This window comes from Cloeon dipterum, chromosome 1 (genome assembly GCF_949628265.1).
Source record: "Cloeon dipterum chromosome 1, ieCloDipt1.1, whole genome shotgun sequence".
NCBI classification, from domain to species: domain Eukaryota; kingdom Metazoa; phylum Arthropoda; class Insecta; order Ephemeroptera; family Baetidae; genus Cloeon; species Cloeon dipterum.
Genome location: NC_088786.1, coordinates 41083290 through 41104517, shown reverse-complemented (window position 1 = coordinate 41104517; position 21228 = coordinate 41083290). Strand labels below are relative to the sequence as shown.

Genomic DNA, 21228 nt, shown 5'->3' with positions numbered 1-21228 from the left:
TTTTCTCTGCGAATATCCGCTTCGCGAAAGCAAATAAGACTTTTAATGCGTCTGACATGAGGCAGTCTATATTTAACATTGAACTGGTTTAGTTCCGCGGCTCTCGCAGTCGCGCAGCGAAGAGAAAAAGAGTCGGGTGTGTAGTTGAAGCGTTAGCCATCTATCGCGTGTTTTGTTAAATCTGCGTGCACATTAAAAGCAGTCCCCGCGCGGCTGTTGGGAGAGCGTAAGGTTGTTTTGAGACCTTACAATAAAGTTTTATTTTATTTCACGTTGAAGAACGGGGCAAAAAAAATAATCGCAAAATTAGAAGAGGTTGTGGAAATTTTTATTTTCACAAATTAAATTTACATATCGATTTCAAACAAAATATATTTTCCCATTCAGCATAAATGTATTTAATTATGCTACTTATATTTACCACGGTTGAAATACATAAAAAATGGAATGAAGTGCAGTTTTCAAAGTAGAATAAACGTAATCTAAGAGATCTCAGAATCCTAATTATTTTTTAAAGGCATTTTGTCTTCACAAAAGCTGGATTGAGGCGTCGTGGATGCGGTGCCACTGGTGGACGAGCAGTTCCAGCAAGAGGACGAGGGTGGCGAGCGCCATGCCGACGACGAGCACCATGAAGATGCCGCTCAGGTGGTACAGACCGAGCACGAGGGGCGCGTCGACCTGCGTGCGCGCCACCGGCAGCGACAGTTCGGCGAACCACTTGTCCACCAGGCCAGACTCGAGCAGCCGCCGAACCAAAACGTCGAAGCGAGCCACCAGACTCGAGCCTTGCCGCAGGAACGCCACCGTCGGGTACGAGGTCATTTCTTCCCGCGCAATGTGCACCATCTGAAATTCACGAGAGAAAAAGGCGGGAAACGTGAATTCTTGCGTGATATTTTGAAATTCAGTGTAAAAACGACGTTCTAATTGGTTACGTTTTATAATTCCACCACCAATCTCATAAAAGGGATTTAAATTATGTGTAGGAGCAGTCTCACCGCCATTCTTAATTATAATTTTTTTATTTTAGAAAGTTTTTTTTAGGAAAATACCACGTTTTTCAGTTTCCCGCTCAACAAAATGTACAAATTTTCACGGTTTTTAGGATTTTTGCACAAAAAATTCGCAATAGCAGGGTTAAATATGTAATTATAGGGTTTTAAGTTGCCAATCCTGGTGGATCTAGGTGGAATCCTGATGGATTCAACGTTAGTTCTCCCTATGCCGCGGTAAATTGGCCCCTGGGAATGTCAATGAGCTGTGGAGCCATCTATTACCAGCTCCAAGCACTTAGGAAATTTCTAATTGTACCGTTAATATTTAATTTTAAATTAGGAGACGCATAATTTCCCTCCAAAATCATCAAAACACGAGAATTTACACGTTCGTACATGTCCGGAGTGTCTCTGCTGGTAGTTGTACCAAACGAGCATCTCCTTGTTGACCATGCATGCCACCTGGCGGCCGCCCTTCGCCATCACGTCCAGCTGCCTGAGCACCCCGTCCACCGATGGCTCGTACAGTCTGTCCCAGAGAGAAAAATTCATGACTAAATCCCACTTCAAATTATTTTAGTTACTCTTTAGCCCGCTGTGAGATGGTGGCGTCACCAGCGTCGAGCAGTTCTTCGAAGTTGGGGTGCGCGACGAGGGGCAGGCCACGCAACACGATGTCCTTGAACGAATCCAGCGCCTTCTCGTATCGTGTCGCAGCCAGGAAGCTGAAGAGGGCGCCCTGGTAAGCGGCGCTGAGCACCAGGAAGGCGAGCAGCCACCCTAGCAGCAGGGTGCGGGTCCACGAAGCCCGTGGCAGCCGCGCCACCGACACGCCAAGGGTCGTCGCCCACACGAACAGCAGAGCTCCGTCTGAGGAAAGAGGGGAGGGGAAAAAAGGGTCTTTTGAATAAAATGATGTACTCACCTGGAATCAGGTCGTGTGAGATGACGGAGAGGACGAGAAAGGCGAGCACCAGGACAGCGGCGACGGCGGCCCAGGTGTCAGGGGCGAACGCCTCGACCAGGACGGCCCAGCGGGGCTGCGGCCGCGGCGGCGGGACGGCCCACGCGAGGCTGCGGTGGCCGTGCGACACGGCCATGTCCAAGAAGCGGAAGCGCACAGGCAGAGGCATCAGACAGCCCATCGCGATTTGGGCTCTTCCGGCCGTCAATTCGCCCAACATTCCGCTGAAGGTGCCGTTCTCGTGTCCAGCGCCCCAACCCTGGTTGTCCGCTGACACGTAGAAGCGGGGAAGGAAGTTCATTGCGGCGCCGACGCTGCGCACCAGCGCCACTTCGATTCCACCTAAAGGTTCGACTACTCCGGTTGACGCGTTCGGCGATGGATCTGTCTCTGTGTGGTTTGATAGTGGATTAGTACCTGATTTACCCTCCCCTTAAATTGAATTGAATGATTTTTCCTCTCCTAATCTTCTTTTCTGCAAGTTTTGCTTCTGTTTTGTCTCTCTCCTGACCACCATTTTATTAATGTAAAACCTTTCCCTCCCCTCTTACCCTTAAAAATGATCATTAAGTAGATATCATTATTTTTTGGTTTACCCTCCAACCCCTCCCCTCCTTATAAATCTGGCTCTCCCCTCTCCCAGTTACTTCTCATTCCACCCCTTCATTCTTCTTTGATCCGATCTTAAATTCTACCTTTCTCACGACTATACCTGACTTCCCTCCCCTACCATATTTTAATTGAAAGTGGTGACCCCTGATCCATGATATTACCGGAAAAAAGGATGACACTGGGAGGAAAATTAATGGTAGCCACGTCGACGACACATCCGTTCAGGTCTAGCATTGGCGACACCTCCAATTTTCCTGCCTCCAGGACTTTCAGGTCACCCTCCCCTGAGCACTCTGCAACTTTGGTCAGCTCCGGAGGCGTCATTCCTTCACAAACGCCTCCAGTCTCCGAATACGCCCTGAAAAAGATGACTGAAATATCGATTAAGATGATTTTTGCCAGTTTTCCACCTTCAGGGTTTACCTTTGTCTCCTTCAAGAACGGCAATCGTGCTCCTCTGCAAATTGTGCCTCCACAAAACGCGCGAGACACTCTCCGGGTTTTGCTCCACGACCACCACGATTCGCGTTTCCCAAAAGAGTTTGTTGTGCGTCGAGATGAAGCGCTGGACCAACGTCTCCGAAAGGTTTCCATGTTGTCCCAACTGAAGGATCAGGGTCACTTTCGAACCCAAACTCACGCCATTGGGAAACCTACTGAGACGAGTTAATTAATTTTACTTTTAGTTATTTTTCCTACCGCTGATCGAGTCCGCAGAGGAGCGTGATGGGTTGTCGAGGGTGGGGACGGAGGCCGGCGATTATTTGCGGACAGAAAGGCGCGACGAGGACAATGCTGGGCGCGTCGGCGGCGAAGGCGGTGACGCACTTATTTGCGGCGGCGGTGGCGGCGCCAACCAAAGCCACGCCGCTCCACAGGCCAAACAAGCAAAACAAATCGCGTGCCAATTTCCTCATTCTCGCCTTTTCGCTCTTTTGTTCGCACCTGAAATAGAGAGGGAAAAAAATGTCCTTTGGTGCAGCAGAGTCAGCAGACGCAGACGAGACGCTGCTCATATTCGGGCTTGGGAAAGGTCGGCGCCAATGCACTTCTGCCAAAACTTTCTCCGAGTCGAAATTCGACGCAGATCCGCTTTGGCACTCGTCGGCGAGAGGGAGGAAAAACAGATTTGTTTGTTGTTTGGGATTTTGTTTCTTCGTCCTCATGTGTCCTTTTAAACAGTGGAACGCAATAAATTTAAAATTTAAAATCAAATACCGTGTTTGACGGAGTTTCTGAGCCCACCAATCGATTCCTGAGGGTCGAATTAGGTAAATTTGATATTTTTTCCGTTAAAAAATTCAATCGCAACGTGCGAACTTTTTTTCCCGCCAAAACAATTTGAACGTAAATGCGTGAAGTGCGCATGCGTGAGAGCTGGCTGGATCTGCCAAATAAGTCATTCGTGCAGGTGGTCTCTCTTCAAGTGCTTAAACCAGCTCTGACGCATGCGAAGTTCCCGCTTTAACGTTCAGAATATTTTGGCGGGAAAAAAGTTCACACGTTGCGCTGCACTTTTTTTAACGGAAAAAACGTCCACTTTACCTAATTCGACCCTCAGGAATCGATTGGTGGACTCAAAAACTTCGCCAAAACGGTCTTTAACCCCAAAAAATGCAATTTCTTAAGATTTACGCTTTCCGAGAACCAAAAAAAAATATTCCTGTCGTCGAGGAGCATTGAAAACAAACAAAAATAAATGTTAATCTGTTTTTCTATCTCTGGTTTTAACGGCGGGGCCATCATAACTGTTTCTTTACGGCGTGAGAGGACGAAGGAAAATATTTAGACGACGCGGTTGGAAAAATTTTGCGTCATAAACGTGGCAAATTGTGGCAGCGCGAGCGGTGCTATTTCCGCAGTTTTTATTTGTTTACAGTTTGCAGCGTCGAGAAGCTTGTGTTGGTTGACTCACTGCAGAAGAGAGAGAAGAAGCGCGCAGTTGCCATTCAAAATACAAAGTTCCAATTAGCCCAGTTATTTATTTATTTCGGTGCACTAGCCGCAAGCGAAAAGCAAAACGCCTGCTTCTCGAATGAAAAGAACACGACGAACGCGTTTGTTTATCTCGCGCGCGGCGCGCATTGTTTTTTGCCAACGATAAAAGTGCGCGCGCGGTGGGTCGCGTGACAATTTTACTCTCGCCTCCGAAATCTAAAAGCGGCCGCTTTGACGGCTTGACCTCCGTCACGTCGCCTACGATCTCACGTTTTCATCTAGATTCATCCTCTCTTCAATGAAAAAAAAGGAAGTTAACGGCGGCGTCTTCAAATTAATTCATTTATTTGAATGGTTTCAATTTAACTCGTACTTTTGGTACTTAAAAGGGGCGTGCCTCCCATAAACCTTTAAAGGTAGGCGTGGCAGGTGTCAAATTTCGCGGGAAATTCAAAATTTTCGCCTTTTTAACCATTACTTTTGGAGAAAATGCTTCAAAATCGTCTTTATTGTGTTTATTCCTTATTAATTAAATTAAAAATTAATCATTTTCCATTTTTTTAAAGAAAGAATTTAATTTTTGCGAGCGAAAGTTGGGCTTGCGATCCGACACGTAGTCATTGTGTCTTAAATTCTGTTTCTTTCGCGAGCACAAAGAGAGCGAACAGAGCAGAGCAAATAAATAAATCGCGAGCGCAAGCGAGTTGTGTGTGCGCGGCGCAAATAAATTATCGCCGTTCTCGAAACATTTGACCGCCCGCTAAAATTACACTTTGTCTCTGCCGTCCGACTTTGTAGAGAAATATGACGGTTTCGACGACTGCTTGCGAGAAAAAGAGAAGAATAAATTCCTGCCGCGTTTTGCAACTCGAAGATTTCGAAATGCGCATTGCAGCATTGAAAGACGAGTAAATAGCGGCGTCGTGATTCTTTAAATAGAAGACACAAACAACAACAGATTCGTTGAATTTCTCTCTTTTCTCGAGTTTAAATTGATTTTTTACTGAACATTCTAAAAATTCGGTTTTTTAAAATTACAATTTTGACACATTTTCATAGAAAAATGAAATTAAAACTAATTTCAAATTGTTTTCTTAATTTAAAAATAATTTTTTTCCTATTTTAAATTGTGACATAATTTTTTATGAAAGTTCCAGTCAATTTTAAACCTTAGAAAACATTAATTTGACCGATTTGGGGGCGTAAATTGGATTGAAGAGTGAATTTGATCCAGTGGCAGGTGTCGAAAAATGTGTAGGGCGCGCGGAAGTTAATTTTGATTTGTCAGGCGGCCAATTTTTCGATTCGCTCGCTCTCTCTCTCTTTTTATCTCTCTTTGGTCCGCGGGTCGGCGAACCCGCACAAAAAGCGGCCAAACACGAGAGAGCTTTCTTTGATGCACGCGACGCGCATTTGATCTTTCGCGCGCGGCCGAGAAAACCAAAATTAATTTCTTTCAAGAGCTCGCGACGCCGTTTTATGTTTCCACCAAACGAGCCTGTCCCGTAATTGCTTGGCCGCGAGCGAAAATTAATTTGCATACAGCTTTATTTCCTTCTCTTCTTTATGATAAATAGCCGAAAATTATTTATTTACACTGCTATTTTTAATTAAAACTCGTTACAGACCTCAGGGACAACTCCTTACTGGCTTCCGCGGCGTCAAATTTAATTTCTATATTTTTCACGGACACAAAACGGCAATTTTTAAACTTTAGGCTGTCCAAATAAACAAATATTGTTGGTTTCTCCATCTTGAAAAAATCTAGGTATGTGAAAGACGCTTGGGGAAACATTTTCCCTTAAACCTAGCAGAAAATAAAAAAATATGTACTTTGGATGTTCGAAAAATTAAAGACTGTCTTTGACGAAGTTTCTGAGCCCACCAATCGATTCTTCAGGGTCGAATTAGGTAAAATGGATATTTTTTCTGACCTAAAAGTGCAGCGCAACGTGCGAACATTTTTCCCGCCAAAACAATTTCAACGTAAATGCGAGAAATGCGCATGCGTGAGAGCTGGCTGGATGTGACGAAGAAGTCATTCGTGCAGGTGGTATCCCTGCCAGTGCTCAAACCAGCTCTCACGCATGCGCAGCTCTCGAATTTACGTTCATATTGTTTTGGCGGGAAAAAAGTTCTTACGTCGCGCTGCACTTTTTTTAACGGAAAAAACGTCCACTTTACCTAATTCGACCCTCAGGAATCGATTGGTGGGCTCAAAAACGTCGTCAAAGACGGTCTTTAAAAAATTTCAAAATTTGAAAAATCCGTCGGCATGTGAAAAGCAAAAATAAATCCAGACACAAAACAATTTTGCGCTTTTCCTTAACTTTTTTTCAAATAATTTCGATTTAAAATAATTTAAATTTATTTTACAAAAATTTTATCAACCTGATTTTCTTTATTTAGAATTGATGTCGAATTTTTTACAATTTAAATTTAAAATTCCTAAAATTTAATATATTTTACGTAATGTTTTAATGAAGCAATAAAATTTAAACAATTTTTCACTTAATAAACAATTCACAAAATATTATTATTATTAAATTTGCAGATTTGTTCTTGAGCGAAAATTAAAGCAGCTATAAAGCGAAGAGAATGATTGGTGGCTGGGTGCAGCTTTAGGCGAGATCGAGATCGAGATGAGAGGCTGTACGCGAGGGTGAAGAGTTAAATTTAGCCGGCGGTGCTCTCGAAAATAAGCTGTAACTCTGGTCGAGCGGAATAAAAAATATAAAAAGGCGCTGCCTGCCTGCCTTCAAGTGCTGCCTGCATTTTCGAAATTTCACGCTGCACTTGAGTCGCCGGCTAATTGAGAAGAACGACGCACTTCACGCCAAATTTGTCTCGCGCAGAAGTGGATTTATTATTTTTGCAAGCTTTGCCTTTTTTTTCATATTTTCTCTCGTCGGCGAGAGGCTGCAGCTGCTCGGGACTAAATTTCGCCGCCGTCAATCATCGCGGATTACAACTTTACGACACCGTTTTTACGAATTTATGAAGCGTTTCGATCGACCCTCGTAAAATAAAAAGCCCGCGTTTTATGCGGAAAACTCACAAGTGTTACAAACTTGTTGAAATGTGTCGGGCTGTTTATTTTCAAATGTTTGAAGTTTTAAATTTGAAAAAAATATTTCAAATAAATTTTTAAATCGAAAAATTGATGCGTACGTTTTTACACTGGGCCTGGATTCACGAGACGCGCAGATATGGCGTTTGGAAGAGAGCGAACAATGAATATTTTTGTTGTTATTCATTAAATAACAGCTGATTATCCCACGGTAATTGGCGAATCGACCGTTAGATGGCACATCAGGCTAATGGAAATGTAATAAAATACGCGGGAATGAAATTATTAGTTCGGCACGCACCTTTTTTGACCATTCTGATTGGCCGCTGGACCGTCTCCTGATTGGCCTCCATTATTTCGACGCCATATTGACTTCTGCCCGGCGGGAACGAACACAGATCGCAACCCGGACCCCGGTGGGAACTACGACTGCGCAGAAGGTTTTAAATTGGGTCACGTATGCGCAGTGATGAGTTTCAGCCTCCCTGTGAGACGAAGAAGCGATCTGAGCATAGTGCGCATGCTTAAAATGCGCACGAGTTTACTGCGCAGCTTCAAAATAGGGAATTTTTCAATCTGATTAATTTAACTATAAAAAAGGTAATTTAACTGACGGAAACCAACACAAATCGCATCCTTCAATTGTTTCGTATTAGCAAATTAAGTTTGTATTTTTTTAGATTTTAAATTATATGATTTGTTTTCAACAGCTTTTTGTTCTCTGGAAATGAAAGACAGATTTAAAACCACTTAAACACGTTATAAAAAATGTGCGTGCTGCAAAAAACGGACAAAGCTGAAGCGGTGCCAATTCTCGAGCGGAACAATTAATTGTCCTTTCTATAATTTACTCCGTGTGCTCGCAGTGGGAACAAATTTTTTTACTCAACTTAACACAACCGTGAAATTAATACAAAAATAATTAAAAAAAATCGATTTAAAAAAATTTTAACGCGTGTTTTTTGCTAATAATTTTTTTAATAATCGTTTTTGAAATTATTTTGAGAACCTACAATCATTTTTAATTGAGTTAATTAATTTAAACTGAAGGGAATGTCCTAGAAAACTTCCGTTTCATCTTTAAACCGTGGGTAAAAGCTAAAAATCACGCCGAATGTGTAAAAATTTCGGAAATAAAAATTTTCAAAAAGGTGGTGCATTGATTTTGTTTCGTTTTTGAGAAAATCAAGGTCAAATTTAAAAAAATTAATCGTTTTTCTTTTTAATTAATTTAATTACCGTGCAGATTTTAAGGGGATTTGACGCAATTTTATATAAAAATAATTAATTTAGACTTTTCAAGATGATGGTTGGGGGCCGAGACTCACTCCCTTTTACCTGGAGGTGGAAATTTGGAGTTAAATTGACTTTTTTATCGTTCTATATGTTCTTCAACACGAGAAATTCAAATTTGGACTTGACTTCATCAAATTTTAATTCCTTAAATCGTGTTTTCATCGGTTTACACCGTCTATAAGTTTAAAAGGGATTTATTTTTATTTAATTGAATAAAAATCTTCCATTTCTCTTTTTTGGTAGCCTTAATTCCGGGGTTGAAAAATTTATTTTAATAATTTTAGTGGAATAATCCGAATACTATCCACCCTTTGATGTAAAATAGATCAATTTTCTATATTTCTATCGAAATAAATAAAATTTTCCTAAAATTGAACCTTGAAAAGCCTCAAATAACTATGGATTGTGCTTGAAAACGGTGCTTTAAAAAGTCATGGATAAAATTATTAACATATTTTTGACGAGGAAAAGTCTAATTAATAAATAAAAAGAGTTTTCTAATCAATTTTCAATTTAATATAATGAAAAATTAATATAATTAATATTTTTCTCAAATTTACGGTAGTTTCCTTAATTTTAAACAAAAATCATGTCCAAGAAAGGAAAAAAGCTGTGCAAAAGATGGAGCAGTGCCAATATATAGCGAAGCGGAAGAGCGGAAGCAGTACCTCTGCTGTATATCTATTCTGCTCTGGTCGAGGCAAGGGGTTGAGTGGAAAGGGCCCGAAATACGCGTCGCGCGCGCGATTGCTGCTGTTTTCCAGGCTATTGTCGAAGGCGCCGCGCGCATCTTTCCCGCGGCGCTCTCTGGCGACAAACGACTAGAAAGGAAGGATGGAAATAAATGCGGACGGGCGGGGCGGGGTGGGGGGCGCGGCACTATAACTTCCTTAGCCCTTTCGCGCCCGCTGACACTGCACCCCGCGACTCGACTCTCTCTCACTCACTCACTCGCTCGCTTTTCGCCTTTGTTCCACTTTGTTTGCACCCTTTCCGTTCGCGTACGACACAACTCTAAAGCTCAACAATGGTGAGTGACAATCCTCTTTATTTATTTGTTTGTTTGCGCTCTGTCGCAACCCCGGTCACGCTCGCACACTAATGTGTTTGCTAAACATTTCCTCTATTCAGAGTAAAAAGGGATTTACGATTAACTACATACATTGTTAGTAAATTTTACGCAACAGTTTGTCTCTAAAATGGTTACAAATTATTTTTTTCGCTTGATTTCGATCCCTCTTGATGCAATCTATCTAACTGAGATCAAATTTCGAGGAAAAAATGGCTAAATTATGATACAAATCGTTATTTTACAGTAAGGAACCACTAGATTAGCTCAAAATTTTCTCAAATATCACGGATTTTTTTACCTTTTTTTTTAATTTTAAGGCAGAAGCCAAAATAAAATTGAATTTTCAATTAGTTTGAGTCGAAATAACTTCCTTTAAGATATTTTATTTTCTCGTTAGGTAAAAAAACCCAACAAATCCTTGATCTGTTTCTCTTTTATTTATTCCACAAGAGACAAAAAAGCATTTGATTCCGCTCTAACTGATTAAATAAATCAATTGTTGCCTGCAAAATATAATTTAAAAAAAGTCAAAGCCACGAAAAGGGATTTTTTGATACTTTCGTAACTTTGCAACGATCTTTGACTTTAATTTAATGGCACTAATTAATTTATAATTCACTTAACGAGTCACCACTTAAAAACAAATTAAAAAATACAATTGAATTAAAAAATAAAATAAAATAATTTATTTAATTCGCTTTTGTTTAAATTATTTTCTCAATGAGCGGTGTTTAGGAATGATATTTTGAGCATATCAGGTTGTTACCTGAGCGCCCTGGTTGCTTTTAAAAGGCCGAATTGCACATAATCTGAAAGATCTCGACTTTAGTCGTTCCAACGGAGTGCAAATCTCACAATTGGAATAATTACAGAGCCCGTCAGGCGTCGTTTAATTGAGTAAAAACGTGGAAATTAATTTTATTGAGTAAAAATTAAATAAATGACTATTCGCCATCCAAAAACTCCCGTTTTAATTAATTTAAAAAAGGTTTAACACGCTTTTGTCACCCAATTTAGGTTTTTTTTTGTTAAATAAAACGAATGGCTGCGCGGCGACGAGGAAAAAGGAAATCGAGTTGTTCATTTCGCGCGATCGACTAATCAGAGTCAATTAGCGCCAACCGATCCGGCCATTAATTCGCGTTGTTTGGACGGCTCGAATTAGACAGACACTTGGCAGAAAGGCAAATAACGCGACGCGCGGGGCGCGACACGCAAAAAGTCGAACGTTAATCGAGCACTCGAAATAGCCATTGTTCCTAAATCAAATCCTTCCCTCTGATTAACGGCCCTTTTTTCTCTCTCTTTGCAGTGCGACGATATTCCACCAGAGCAGATGCAAGGTCAGTCGAAAATATTTATTTTATAAATTGGACAAAATTAAATTGAAAGGAAAAATTGCAGAAAATTGTTTTTGATTCCTTCACGGAGTTAAGTGGCGTTGAAATAAATTTATTCACTAAATACAACTCGAGTCACGGAGCGAGAAAGGTATTCATCGGGGAAATGGTCGCAATTTCGTGGTCTGGCTGAAGCACAGGAACTCTCACAAGAGGGAAATTCCGTTTCTTGATTAGTGAATCACGGTCCAGCATTACGACCACTTTTTTATATTTTTTAATAATTTATTCTTACAATAATAGACTCAAAAAGCAAAAGTGAGTCGAAAACGGGTTATTTTAGAAATTGGAAAAAATTAAAATGAAAGGAAAAATGATACAAATTTATTTTTAATTCCTTCGCAGAGTTAAATGGCGTTGAAATAAATTTTCAGACTAAATACAACTCGAGTCACGGAGCGAGAAAGGTATTCATCGGGGAAATTGTCGTAATTTCGTGGTCTGGCTGAGCAACACAGCAACTCTTACAAGCAGGAAACTTCCGTTTCATGTCCCCTGTAGACTGTCCAGCATTACGACCACTTTTTAATTTTTTAATAATTTATTCTTGCAATAATAAACTCAAAAAGCAAAAAGTGAGTCGAAAACGGGTTATTTTAAAAATTAGAAAAAATTAAAATGAAAGGAAAAATGATAGAAATTTATTTTTAATTCCTTCGCAGAGTTAAACTGCATTAAAACAAATTATTTATTAAATACAACTCGAGTTACGGAGCGAGAAAGGTATTCATCGGTGAAATTGTCACAATTCCGTGGTCTGGCTGAGCAGCATAGCCACTCTTAAAAGAGGAAACGGGGAGGCAAACGAACATTTCTTTATCAAGCCCGTTTCAGAAAAGCAGGATTTACTTGTGCAGCATTACGACCACTTTTTTAATTTTTTTTTAAATTAAAGTCTGGCTCAAAAAAATTAAATTTCTAATTTTCTTTTAATATTTTAATCTGCGGGATTTTTATTTAAACTTTTCAGCCGGAATAAAAATAGAAATTTATGTTTTTCCACAATTAAATTGTTTAAAAATTACCGAAATATAATTTAAACAGGGTACAAATTTTATCTATAGAGGATTTTTCGATCCTAAGGAGTTAAAAAAACAAATTAACAGAGAAAAATTGTTTAAAAACACAAACCAAAAGAAAGAAAAAAATCAATTTTGAGTTTCCGACGTTCTAAAATTAAATTTTCGCCAAAACCCGAGAATGAGTCGCCATAAAATCGGAGCAAACAATTGGAGCGTTGATTGGATGCTTCCGTCAGTGGTGAAAAGCTTTCCAGTGGATTATCAAGCGTCTATTTCGATCGGGGCATATGTGGCGTGCGTGCGAAAGACAAACAGCAGAAAACTAGCGCGAAACAGTCCACCTTTTGTGCGTTTGCTAATGAAACGCGTCAGAAAAATTAGAGAAAAATATATAAATTTATTTATTTATGAAGGATCGGGCGAGCGGGCGCGCGCGGCGCTGAAAATAGGATGCGGAGGAAATCGAGATGCATCGGTGCAAGAAGTGCGAGTGAGTGAGAAATAAAAGCAGGGTGGCACGCCGCCAGCATCAAAGCTTCGCCGCCGCCGCCGCCGCTTTTAGCCCCGCGCGCGTAATAAAAGAAGCCGGCAATCGGCTGTACGATACACACACATGCCCCTCGACCTTATTGCCTTTCCCATCTAGCCGTTGTTCCACACACCCAGCACAGAAGAGAGAAACGCCCACGCGCTATTTTTGCCTCTCGACGCGAAACAAAGCAAAGCGAATTATCGAGAATAAATTAATTAAAAAAAATGTGGTCGTAATGCTTCACAGTTACTGAGTCCTCTCAAGAAACGGCCAATCCACTACACCTCATATCCTCGGTGTAAATCAGCCCCGCCTGCTTTAGGCGCCCCTTATTTCCTAATTTTTAATATAAGGGTGTCTGTGCCTAAGCCAGACCACGAACATGCGAAAAATCCACCGACATACACATTTCTCGCACTGCAACTCGAGTTCTATTTAATCAGGAAGTTTGTATTAATGCTATTTAATTTCATGAAGGATTTAAAAATTGGTTTAAATTATTTTTAGGATTATTTTAGTTTTATCTATTTATTAAAATAGCTACCTTGTCCAATTTGTTCAAGATTTCATTTTAAATTCAAATAAATTTGTCTTATTTTAACTCCGTGGATGCTTGATAAATTGATAATACCTTGAATATTCAAATTTTAATATTAAACATTGAATCAACGTCGAATTCTCAAATATACTAAAATATTGCCAATTGGAAAATAGTGGAAAAAGATTATTTGAACTTAAATTCTTCATTTTCCATGAAGTAAAAGCCATGATTGTTGAAGGTCAACCAAAAATCAACGATGCCAAAAATGGCACTTTCTGACAAATAATAAAAATGAAAATGGTAGGAGTCATCCATTTCCAATTAAATTTAAATCATTTTTCGCCGTTGTTGACGTTCAGCGTTGAATCGAGAATGCGTTGATCAACGTTGATCGTTACAGAATGATATTTAACCAAGTAAACGATTTAAAAAGGCTCCCTTAACTTAAATTCTTCTTTTTCCTCAAAGAAAATTAAAATATCCCTTGAGAGTCAGAGTCGTTGACGTTCAACCAAAAATCAATTAACGATGTCAAAAGTGGCAATTTTCGATGGAAATAATTAAAATCGAAAATATCCTAATGTAGTTAGTAGTATTTTCATTTTTCGCCGTTGTTGATGAGCGTTGATCAATGTTGATTATTTAGATTCGTAAAAATTAACCGCATTTAAAATTCAATTTTGCAGTTCTGCGCAACGCTTTCAACGCGTTCGACCGTGAAAAGAACGGCAGCATCTCCGTGGACATCGTGCCCGAGATTTTGCGGCTGATGGGACAGCCGTTCAACCACCAGATCCTGGAAGAGTTGATCGAAGAGGTGGACGCCGACAGTGAGTCACTCTCGATTTTTTATTCGCCTCCTGGCAGCGATATTTCACGGCTGTTCTCTGCTCGCAGAGTCGGGTTTCCTCGAGTTTGACGAGTTCGTCCAGCTGGCTGCCAAGTTCATGAATGAGGAGGACGAGGAGGAGATGGAAAAGGAGCTGCGCGAGGCCTTCCGCCTCTACGACAAGGAGGGTGAGTCTCTCTCTCGCTCTCTCTCTCTCCCGCACCTGCCACCACGCAGAAATAGACGCCCAAATTCGATTAATTTGCGCGTCACAAGCGGAAATCGGTGTCATTTTCGATCCACGACGTGTGAATCACAAACGAGCCGGTTGAAGAAAGACAATTTTGACTTTTACGAAAATTCAGCCGAAAAAAATTCGAGAAATGGTTGGATTTTGAAAAACCGCACATGGGCGGATGGGTCCCGCCAAGGGGCATCGACTGGGGCCGGAATCACCGCCGTCCGGCCCACAGGGACCCGTCTGGGCCCCAAAAACGAAATTTTGTAATGTCATAAATCGCGTTTTTTGGACTTTAAAAATTAATAACTCGGCTCCTATGGGTCGTAAAGTAAAAAACCAAACACTTTCAGACTCACTGGGAAATTCTGCGTCTTTTGAGCAACCCCAAAATATAAAAATTAAATTTGTTTTATAATTCCAGGCAACGGCTACATTCCCACGACGTGTCTGCGTGAGATTCTGCGCGAGTTGGACGACCAGCTGACCAACGAGGAGCTCGACATGATGATCGAGGAGATCGACTCTGACGGCTCCGGCACCGTAGACTTTGATGGTAAATAACAATTCAATCTTTCCAGCCTAAGTTGAATTAATTTTCTGAATCAGAATTCATGGAGATGATGACTGGTTAAACGCGGACTTTGACGCCGGTTCAAAAGAAAGCTGCCCTGCTCAAGGAGAGGCCGAATTCCAGCAAACACCGGAAGCAAAAAACACAAAAATTTGAGTGCATTTTCTCTCTCCGAAATTGTTGTCCAAATTGTCGCGAAACTGCCGCTCTCTCCGCGTGTGCCGTCGTTGTCCAAGACTCTTTTTTTACCCCCCTCCACACACACACACACACACACAGCCATGCAACACTTGAAAAGAAAGAAAGAAACAAAAAGAGTGGGTCGTGCGAAATGAAAACGCCCTGCTTTTTTCTTTTTACTTAATTTGTATTGTGAATAATTTAATTTTGTATACTTTATCTTTGGTTACTCAGAGTGTCGTGTAATGTTACCTTTTTTTCTGCCCAGGAGAAAAATGGAATAAAAAACTTACATTGCAAACCACAAGAAGCGTGGATTCTTAATTTCTCGTCTAGCTGCGATCCTCCCCTTTGCCTGAATGAATATATTTAATAAATCTCTGGATTAATCTATAACATCGGAGTATATACATATAATATTAATTCACTGATAGATCTGCACAGCAGCTGCTTTTTGATTGACTTATTTTAAACTCTAAAAAATACAAAGCCAAGGAACGAAAACACCAAATTTGGCACTGATTTAACCGTCAACACGCGGAATAAAATTATTTCGGACCAGCTTCCCTCGGAGCTGGTCGCAGTCAACGCAATTTATAGACATTTCAGCTTAGAAACTTGAGAATACGGAATGATAGGCCACTGCACCATCGCGTTTGGCCACCCTCGGAGTCTCAAGAGCTCAATACTGCTCAGCTGAGATGGAGTAAAATGACGTTTCGTGTAAAATTCTTGAAGAATTTCGCATTTTCCGGGTTATTGAGGATATAAGTCGGGATATAAACCACAGAAATCGATTCCTCGCCACTTTTTACGTAAGATAAAGTCGAAACTAGGCTTGATTAGTTGGATTTATAGCCGAAGACGAGCGAAAATAAAAATGGCGGGAACTTCAAACGACCGTTGATGTGAAATTTCGGTAATAAACAGTGGGATTGATGATTTATGTCCTTTTTACGTCAGAATTAATCTAAACACTGAAATACCGCCCACCATTCATTATAATCGTTGCGAATTTCCGATCTGAATTTCCCGCCATTTTTATTATCATACATTCTGGCCAAAAAACGGTCTTAAGAGGCCAGATAAGTGACGAATCTGACATAAAAAGGCACGAGGAGTCCATTTCTGAGGTTACTTTGCCGCGTGACACCCTCATTGACCCTGAATTTGAGTTTGTTTCCAAGAATTTTATGCAACGAAATACCTCGTTCACGTTGAGGCGTTTAGTACTAAAAATGCTGCGTATTACGCGTTTCAAGACCCAGGGGGCGGGCGATGGTGCAGTGCGATAAAGGCGAGATTCTCGAATCTTTTATAATCTTTTGAGGCTACGCGGAAAATTTGAACTTTGGTTTCAAAACTCAGTTGCCGAGCGCAGTTGCACTGCCGGGAGAGGAAAACTGAAGCCTGCTTTTTACTCCAAAAATACATACGCAACGAATCTTCCCATCCATGTATATACAAAAAACCGCGGCGCCATGTTTTTCTTTTACTTCAGATCTCTGCCGATTGCGGCGTTAGTCTCGCTAGGTTATTGTGAAGAGTTTGGAAATAAAGCTATAAGATTAATTGTCTGACGCGGTGGCGAAAATGTGCGGAAATTCGTCAAAGATCTTGCGCACGAGCTGCTGGTCGGCGCGGCTGTCGTCGTTCTCCTCGGACTGGATGTGTTGCAGGCTGCGAACCAGGTCTTCCTTCCGGTGGTTGTGCTCCGTGTAGTCCGACTCTCGCACCACCCGCCGACACAGCTCCAAATACTGCCCACGCCGCTAGAGAAAAAAAACATGTATATTATGGAAAATTCTTTAATGTTAGATTTGGCGGGAAAGGGGGCGTGACTAGAACATGGGGCAGCCTTCTATGAATTTAAAAGTGAATAAAGCAGTGACGCGGACAAGGTATGTAGCGCCGGTGAGAAGGTCCAGAGTCACGTGACGCAAGCGAGCGCGCTGATTGGTTCCTGCCAACGCCCACTTTTTCATTGTGGTTCACAATTTGAACGCTATGAACGCTACCAAGATGATTTGTTGTGTTAAGTGACTGAAAAAGTGGGGGTGACCAATCAGCGCGCTATAGCTCGCGTCACGTGACTGCGGTTGAAAAATTCTTTACTTAAATACCAGGAAATCGCTTGAAGACAATTTGTAAGGTAAAATGGCGTTTAATCACAGGGCTGCCGGCGGAAAACCGTCGATTAAAAAAATTGGCAGGAAAGGGGGCGTGGCTGGAAAATCGCTGAAAAAAGAGGCAGCCTTCAACGAATGGATAAGCAGTGACCTGGACATGCAGGGTACGGTCACGTGACGTGGGCGTGCGCACTGATTGGTTGCTGTTCACGCCCACTTTTTCAGTCACGCCTATAATATGAAAACGTCTTGGTGTCAATTAAATTGCGCATGACTCAACACACCATAATTTTTAGTTGTTGCGAGTGAAAAAGTGGGCGTGGCCAGCAACCAATCAGCACACTCGCCCGCGTCACGTGATTGCGGTCCAGTAAGTCTTTAATCAAATATCAGGACGATTTATTTGTAAGTTAAATGGCTTTTGATTACAGGGCTACCAGCGGAAAACTGTCAATTTAGGCCGGCGGGAAATTTTAAAATTTGGCGGGAGCTGCAAATGGATGAAAAAGGGACAAAATAAGTGTTTTATGTACCTCATCTCCTGGAGAAAGGTCTGCAAGCTGCCGGGAAATGATGTCGAGCAAAACTTTGACATCGTTGGTGTAGAAAAGCTGCGCGGTGGTTGCATTGCTGAACAAATCGAGGAACAGCTTTACGATGGAATGAATTTTAGCGGACGAGGAACAAAACTGGGCCACGGGGTCATCTGAAGAGAAAAGACTCAGGCAAATTAAAACATGGCGGATGGAATGTATGTGCTACCTTCTCTGTTGAACATGAGCAGCACCTTTTCGGTGAAGCTCTGTGCGACGGAGCACTTGGAGAGCACGTACAGCAGCACGTTCTCGCTGCCATCTTCAAACTGCAAGTTTATGGCCACGAGAAGACGCAGGAACACGTCTGGAATCTGGTCTGCCACGTCACACTCGGGCGGCTGCTCGACGTTGTTGTGCAGGAACTCGACAAACGCCGCTCCCATGTGTTCTGAAACATCATTTTCCGTTTAAACGTTGAAAACACCACACTCGACTCCCCCTGTTTGACTGGAGTGGCAAAAATCTCGTGTTGGCAACTTGATAAGCGTGTATTTCGTTCATTTCTTCCACCAATGCCCTTAAATTGAGCCACCAGGGCGAAAAATGACAGTTAGTTACGCCCCATTTTAAATTTTTTAAGGCCACGCCCCTTTTTCGATACATTTCTTATGTTAGCTTAGGAAGAATTGCTCAGTTTACGAATAAAATGTCTGTTAGATTTTTAAAACTCAAGTGAATTTTAAACCACACACTAGGCCCCCTCTCCCTTACCGGAAGTTTGATAAGCTAACTATGCCCCTGGTGGTATTAAAATGATACAAACGGTTCTATTTGATTAAAGTCTGCTTATCAAATACTAAAATTGACAAAACGGGTATCGGAAACACCTCAAATCACGACTCCGGTAGTTGAGGGGGGATGTGTGGTGTGCTGAAAACCTGTTTTTATCAAATTTTTAAGTGTTTTAAGGACAAGTTTATGTAATTTTGTTCTATTTCACAGCGAAAGTGACAAATTTTCTACTAGAAATTGCCTAATCTAAATTTGTTTGGAATAAAATAAAGATTTTGGTACCCAAGTGTGTGACCGGCATGGGCTGTCCCGTGCTGAAGATCATGGTGAGCAGGTTGGCCGAGTCGACGAGCCTGGCGAGGTCGTTGGGGTTGCTCATCATGTCCCTGGCGAGCTCCATGGGCAGCACGGAGGACAGCATGATGACCCTGGGCGTGTTGTGGAGCGCGCACAGACCGGACAGCGCCCGCAGCAGGAACTCGCGCACGCTCCACCGGCACTCCATCTGGTAGAACTGCAGCAGCACCTCCACACCCTCCCACTGCATCCGCTCCAGCACGCGAATGCACACTTTCGAGTCAGCATCACGCTGCAACATTCATCACAATTTTTGTTACTACAAGAATGCCGACAGATGGCACCACTGTTTGGATTTTCTGAGGTTTCTTTAGGATTGAATCCGGCTGCTTTTACTGTTCCATCCCATTCGTAGGCCCGACGCCGGTCTGCAGACCGATTTTAAAGTTATTCACGCCCATAGAAAAATTAAATTTGATTTTTTTCGGGTTTTTTCCTTTGCCGCTCGATAATAAAATTGTTTTATTTTTGTTTAAATTCGACAGGTTTATGGATTTCAAGTCAGGAGGTCTCAAACGCATTGTCTCGGCCAGCCCTACCATCTGAATACCCTGACGACCTTTTTTCAGGGTACCCCACCCTGAGATCGGCCCTGGAGCTCCTTTCCGCGATTTTTCCAACGCCGCCGAATCCTCATTGCTTATTTAAAATTGGATTAAAATGTTCTCCGACTGCACCTTTTAATTTATTGTAAAAAATCCTCAAGGAAACATAATTATTGCGTAAAAATAAACAAATAATTAAAAGATTTATCGATTAACGACTTTATAATCCCCCCTCACCCTTGACCTTGCACTGCCATTTCAGCGCGTGGCATTAATCGGCTTGCAAAGGTCAAAACACGATTTAAATTGACGCATCCTCTCACAATCAATAATAAATAACTAACCAGAATGCTTTGCAGTTCGGACAAATAATCCTTCAGGGTTTGTTCGTCCTCGTGCAGCATCCAGCTTCGTTGCTGGTCGTCGTCCTTCGCGGTGGCCAACTCCTCTAACACAACACGCAACCTGAAAAAAGATTTTTAATAAAAAAAAGGCACAAAAATGATATTTTTTGCTGACCTGAAGGCATCGTGGGTGTTGTCGAGGACCGAATCAGGCATTTCGTGCGCGGCGTCGAGAAAGGAGATGAGCGAGCCGGCGACCGAGACGACGGGCGCGGACACCATGTCAAAGGGCAGCTGGCGCATGCCCTCGAGCACCACCCTGACGGCCACGCAGGACAGCTCGTGCTTCAGGCCGGTCTTCTGCCGCACCTGCTGCACCAGCTCGTAGGCTGCCTCCGCTCTTTGCTCCTCCTTGGCGAGAAAAAATTAAATTTTCACCCTTTTTAATAAATTATCTCTATTTACGTTCATGTCTGTGGAAAGTGAGTGGGAAGAGGCCGATTTAATTTCGTTGTTTGGCAGAGACGGCGCCCCCTCGGGCGGAGCTCTGGGGTTTGAGCTTTCGAATGAATCACACGCGCCGGTTACGCGCTTCCGTTTCGCCTGCAGCTCGCTCAGCAGCTTTGCAGACGAGCCTCCAGAGTTTTGCAGCGCGATGCAGCACACATCTATGAAGTTCAGCACGTCCTCCACGCTCTCCTGAATTTTTATTAATTATTTAACAACCAAATTTTGACCTTTTATAGTACTCGCCTCCTGGCTGCTGACGTAGTTGCAGGGGATGAAGCCGACCTGGCCATCCTTGCTGACCACCTTCCACCACTTGCGCGAGCCGATGTTTTTCTCGAGGTTGATGAACAGCTCGTCGTGCTTGAAACTCAGCGTCTTTGGGTCTGTTGCGTTGAAGTCGTACAGCGCTCGCAGCAACTCTTTAAAATAACAAAAAAATAATCCTCTTTGAATAAACAACATTTTCATCCGCTTATCGATGTTAATACCTAGGTCATTATTGTTGTTCTCGCTCATCTGGCCGGCTTTGCTCGGGACGCGCCCTTTTTGCTTGCGTTTCTCTCGCCAGGAGGACGGACGCGAATTTCCTCGTCCTTGGCGCACTAATTGTAAGTTCAGGGGTTGTTGCTCCTGCAGCCCGCGACAGAGCGCCTTTTACGGAGAGATGGCCAAAAATCTTTAAAACGGGGGCGTGGCAGTGTGTTGCTACCAGCCGGAGAGTGCGGAGAGGATGGGCCAATCAGATTGCG

The 21228-nt window shown here is 42.2% G+C and overlaps 3 protein-coding genes across 4 annotated transcripts; 1 reads left to right on the top strand and 2 right to left on the bottom strand.

The window, feature by feature from the left end:
• Positions 1–497: 497 nt before the first annotated feature.
• Positions 498–3779, bottom strand: LOC135948559 (uncharacterized). Of its 2 annotated transcripts, none has more exons than XM_065497901.1 (7): positions 3274–3771; positions 2998–3227; positions 2736–2945; positions 1924–2352; positions 1583–1868; positions 1395–1527; positions 498–849 (listed from the first exon to the last, which is right to left on the bottom strand). In XM_065497901.1, exons 1-7 carry the CDS (start codon positions 3738–3740, stop codon positions 529–531), a joined length of 2076 nt encoding a protein of 691 aa, XP_065353973.1. In that variant the 5' UTR covers positions 3741–3771; the 3' UTR covers positions 498–528. The 2 variants fall into 2 exon arrangements, with proteins under 2 accessions (XP_065353973.1, XP_065353974.1); XM_065497902.1 differs by having other exon boundaries at positions 739–849; positions 1426–1527; positions 3274–3779.
• A 5994-nt stretch (positions 3780–9773) lies between these two features.
• Positions 9774–15576, top strand: LOC135941443 (troponin C, isoallergen Bla g 6.0301-like). The gene is made up of 6 exons (XM_065486971.1): positions 9774–9908; positions 11263–11293; positions 14132–14275; positions 14343–14462; positions 14937–15068; positions 15122–15576. The coding sequence occupies exons 1-6, from the start codon at positions 9906–9908 to the stop codon at positions 15145–15147; spliced, it is 456 nt and encodes a 151-aa protein (XP_065343043.1). The 5' UTR covers positions 9774–9905; the 3' UTR covers positions 15148–15576.
• Positions 15577–16586: 1010 nt separating this feature from the next.
• Positions 16587–21159, bottom strand: LOC135941433 (NCK-interacting protein with SH3 domain). Its single transcript, XM_065486959.1, has 9 exons — positions 20968–21159; positions 20723–20898; positions 20435–20668; positions 20145–20380; positions 19970–20090; positions 19006–19312; positions 18158–18379; positions 17929–18101; positions 16587–17038 (listed from the first exon to the last, which is right to left on the bottom strand). The coding sequence occupies exons 1-9, from the start codon at positions 20993–20995 to the stop codon at positions 16835–16837; spliced, it is 1701 nt and encodes a 566-aa protein (XP_065343031.1). The 5' UTR covers positions 20996–21159; the 3' UTR covers positions 16587–16834.
• Between the last annotated feature and the right edge of the window lie 69 nt (positions 21160–21228).

What these genes read in the sequence shown, in the direction of transcription:
- LOC135948559 (XM_065497901.1), bottom strand. Translation starts at nt 3,740, where the DNA reads ATGAGGACGAAGAAACAAAATCCCAAACAACAAACAAATCTGTTTTTC. An exon ending in CAGTGTCATCCTTTTTTCCG is followed by an intron (nt 2,353 to 2,735) that starts GTAATATCATGG and finishes CAAACCACACAG; the next exon opens with AGACAGATCCATCGCCGAAC. An exon ending in CTCACACGACCTGATTCCAG is followed by an intron (nt 1,869 to 1,923) that starts GTGAGTACATCA and finishes CTCTTTCCTCAG; the next exon opens with ACGGAGCTCTGCTGTTCGTG.
- LOC135941443 (XM_065486971.1), top strand. An exon ending in TCCACCAGAGCAGATGCAAG is followed by an intron (nt 11,294 to 14,131) that starts GTCAGTCGAAAA and finishes TCAATTTTGCAG; the next exon opens with TTCTGCGCAACGCTTTCAAC. An exon ending in CGAAGAGGTGGACGCCGACA is followed by an intron (nt 14,276 to 14,342) that starts GTGAGTCACTCT and finishes CTCTGCTCGCAG; the next exon opens with AGTCGGGTTTCCTCGAGTTT.
- LOC135941433 (XM_065486959.1), bottom strand. Translation starts at nt 20,995, where the DNA reads ATGAGCGAGAACAACAATAATGACCTAG. An exon ending in CATGCCGGTCACACACTTGG is followed by an intron (nt 18,380 to 19,005) that starts GTACCAAAATCT and finishes ATGATGTTTCAG; the next exon opens with AACACATGGGAGCGGCGTTT. An exon ending in GCTCATGTTCAACAGAGAAG is followed by an intron (nt 18,102 to 18,157) that starts GTAGCACATACA and finishes TTTTCTCTTCAG; the next exon opens with ATGACCCCGTGGCCCAGTTT.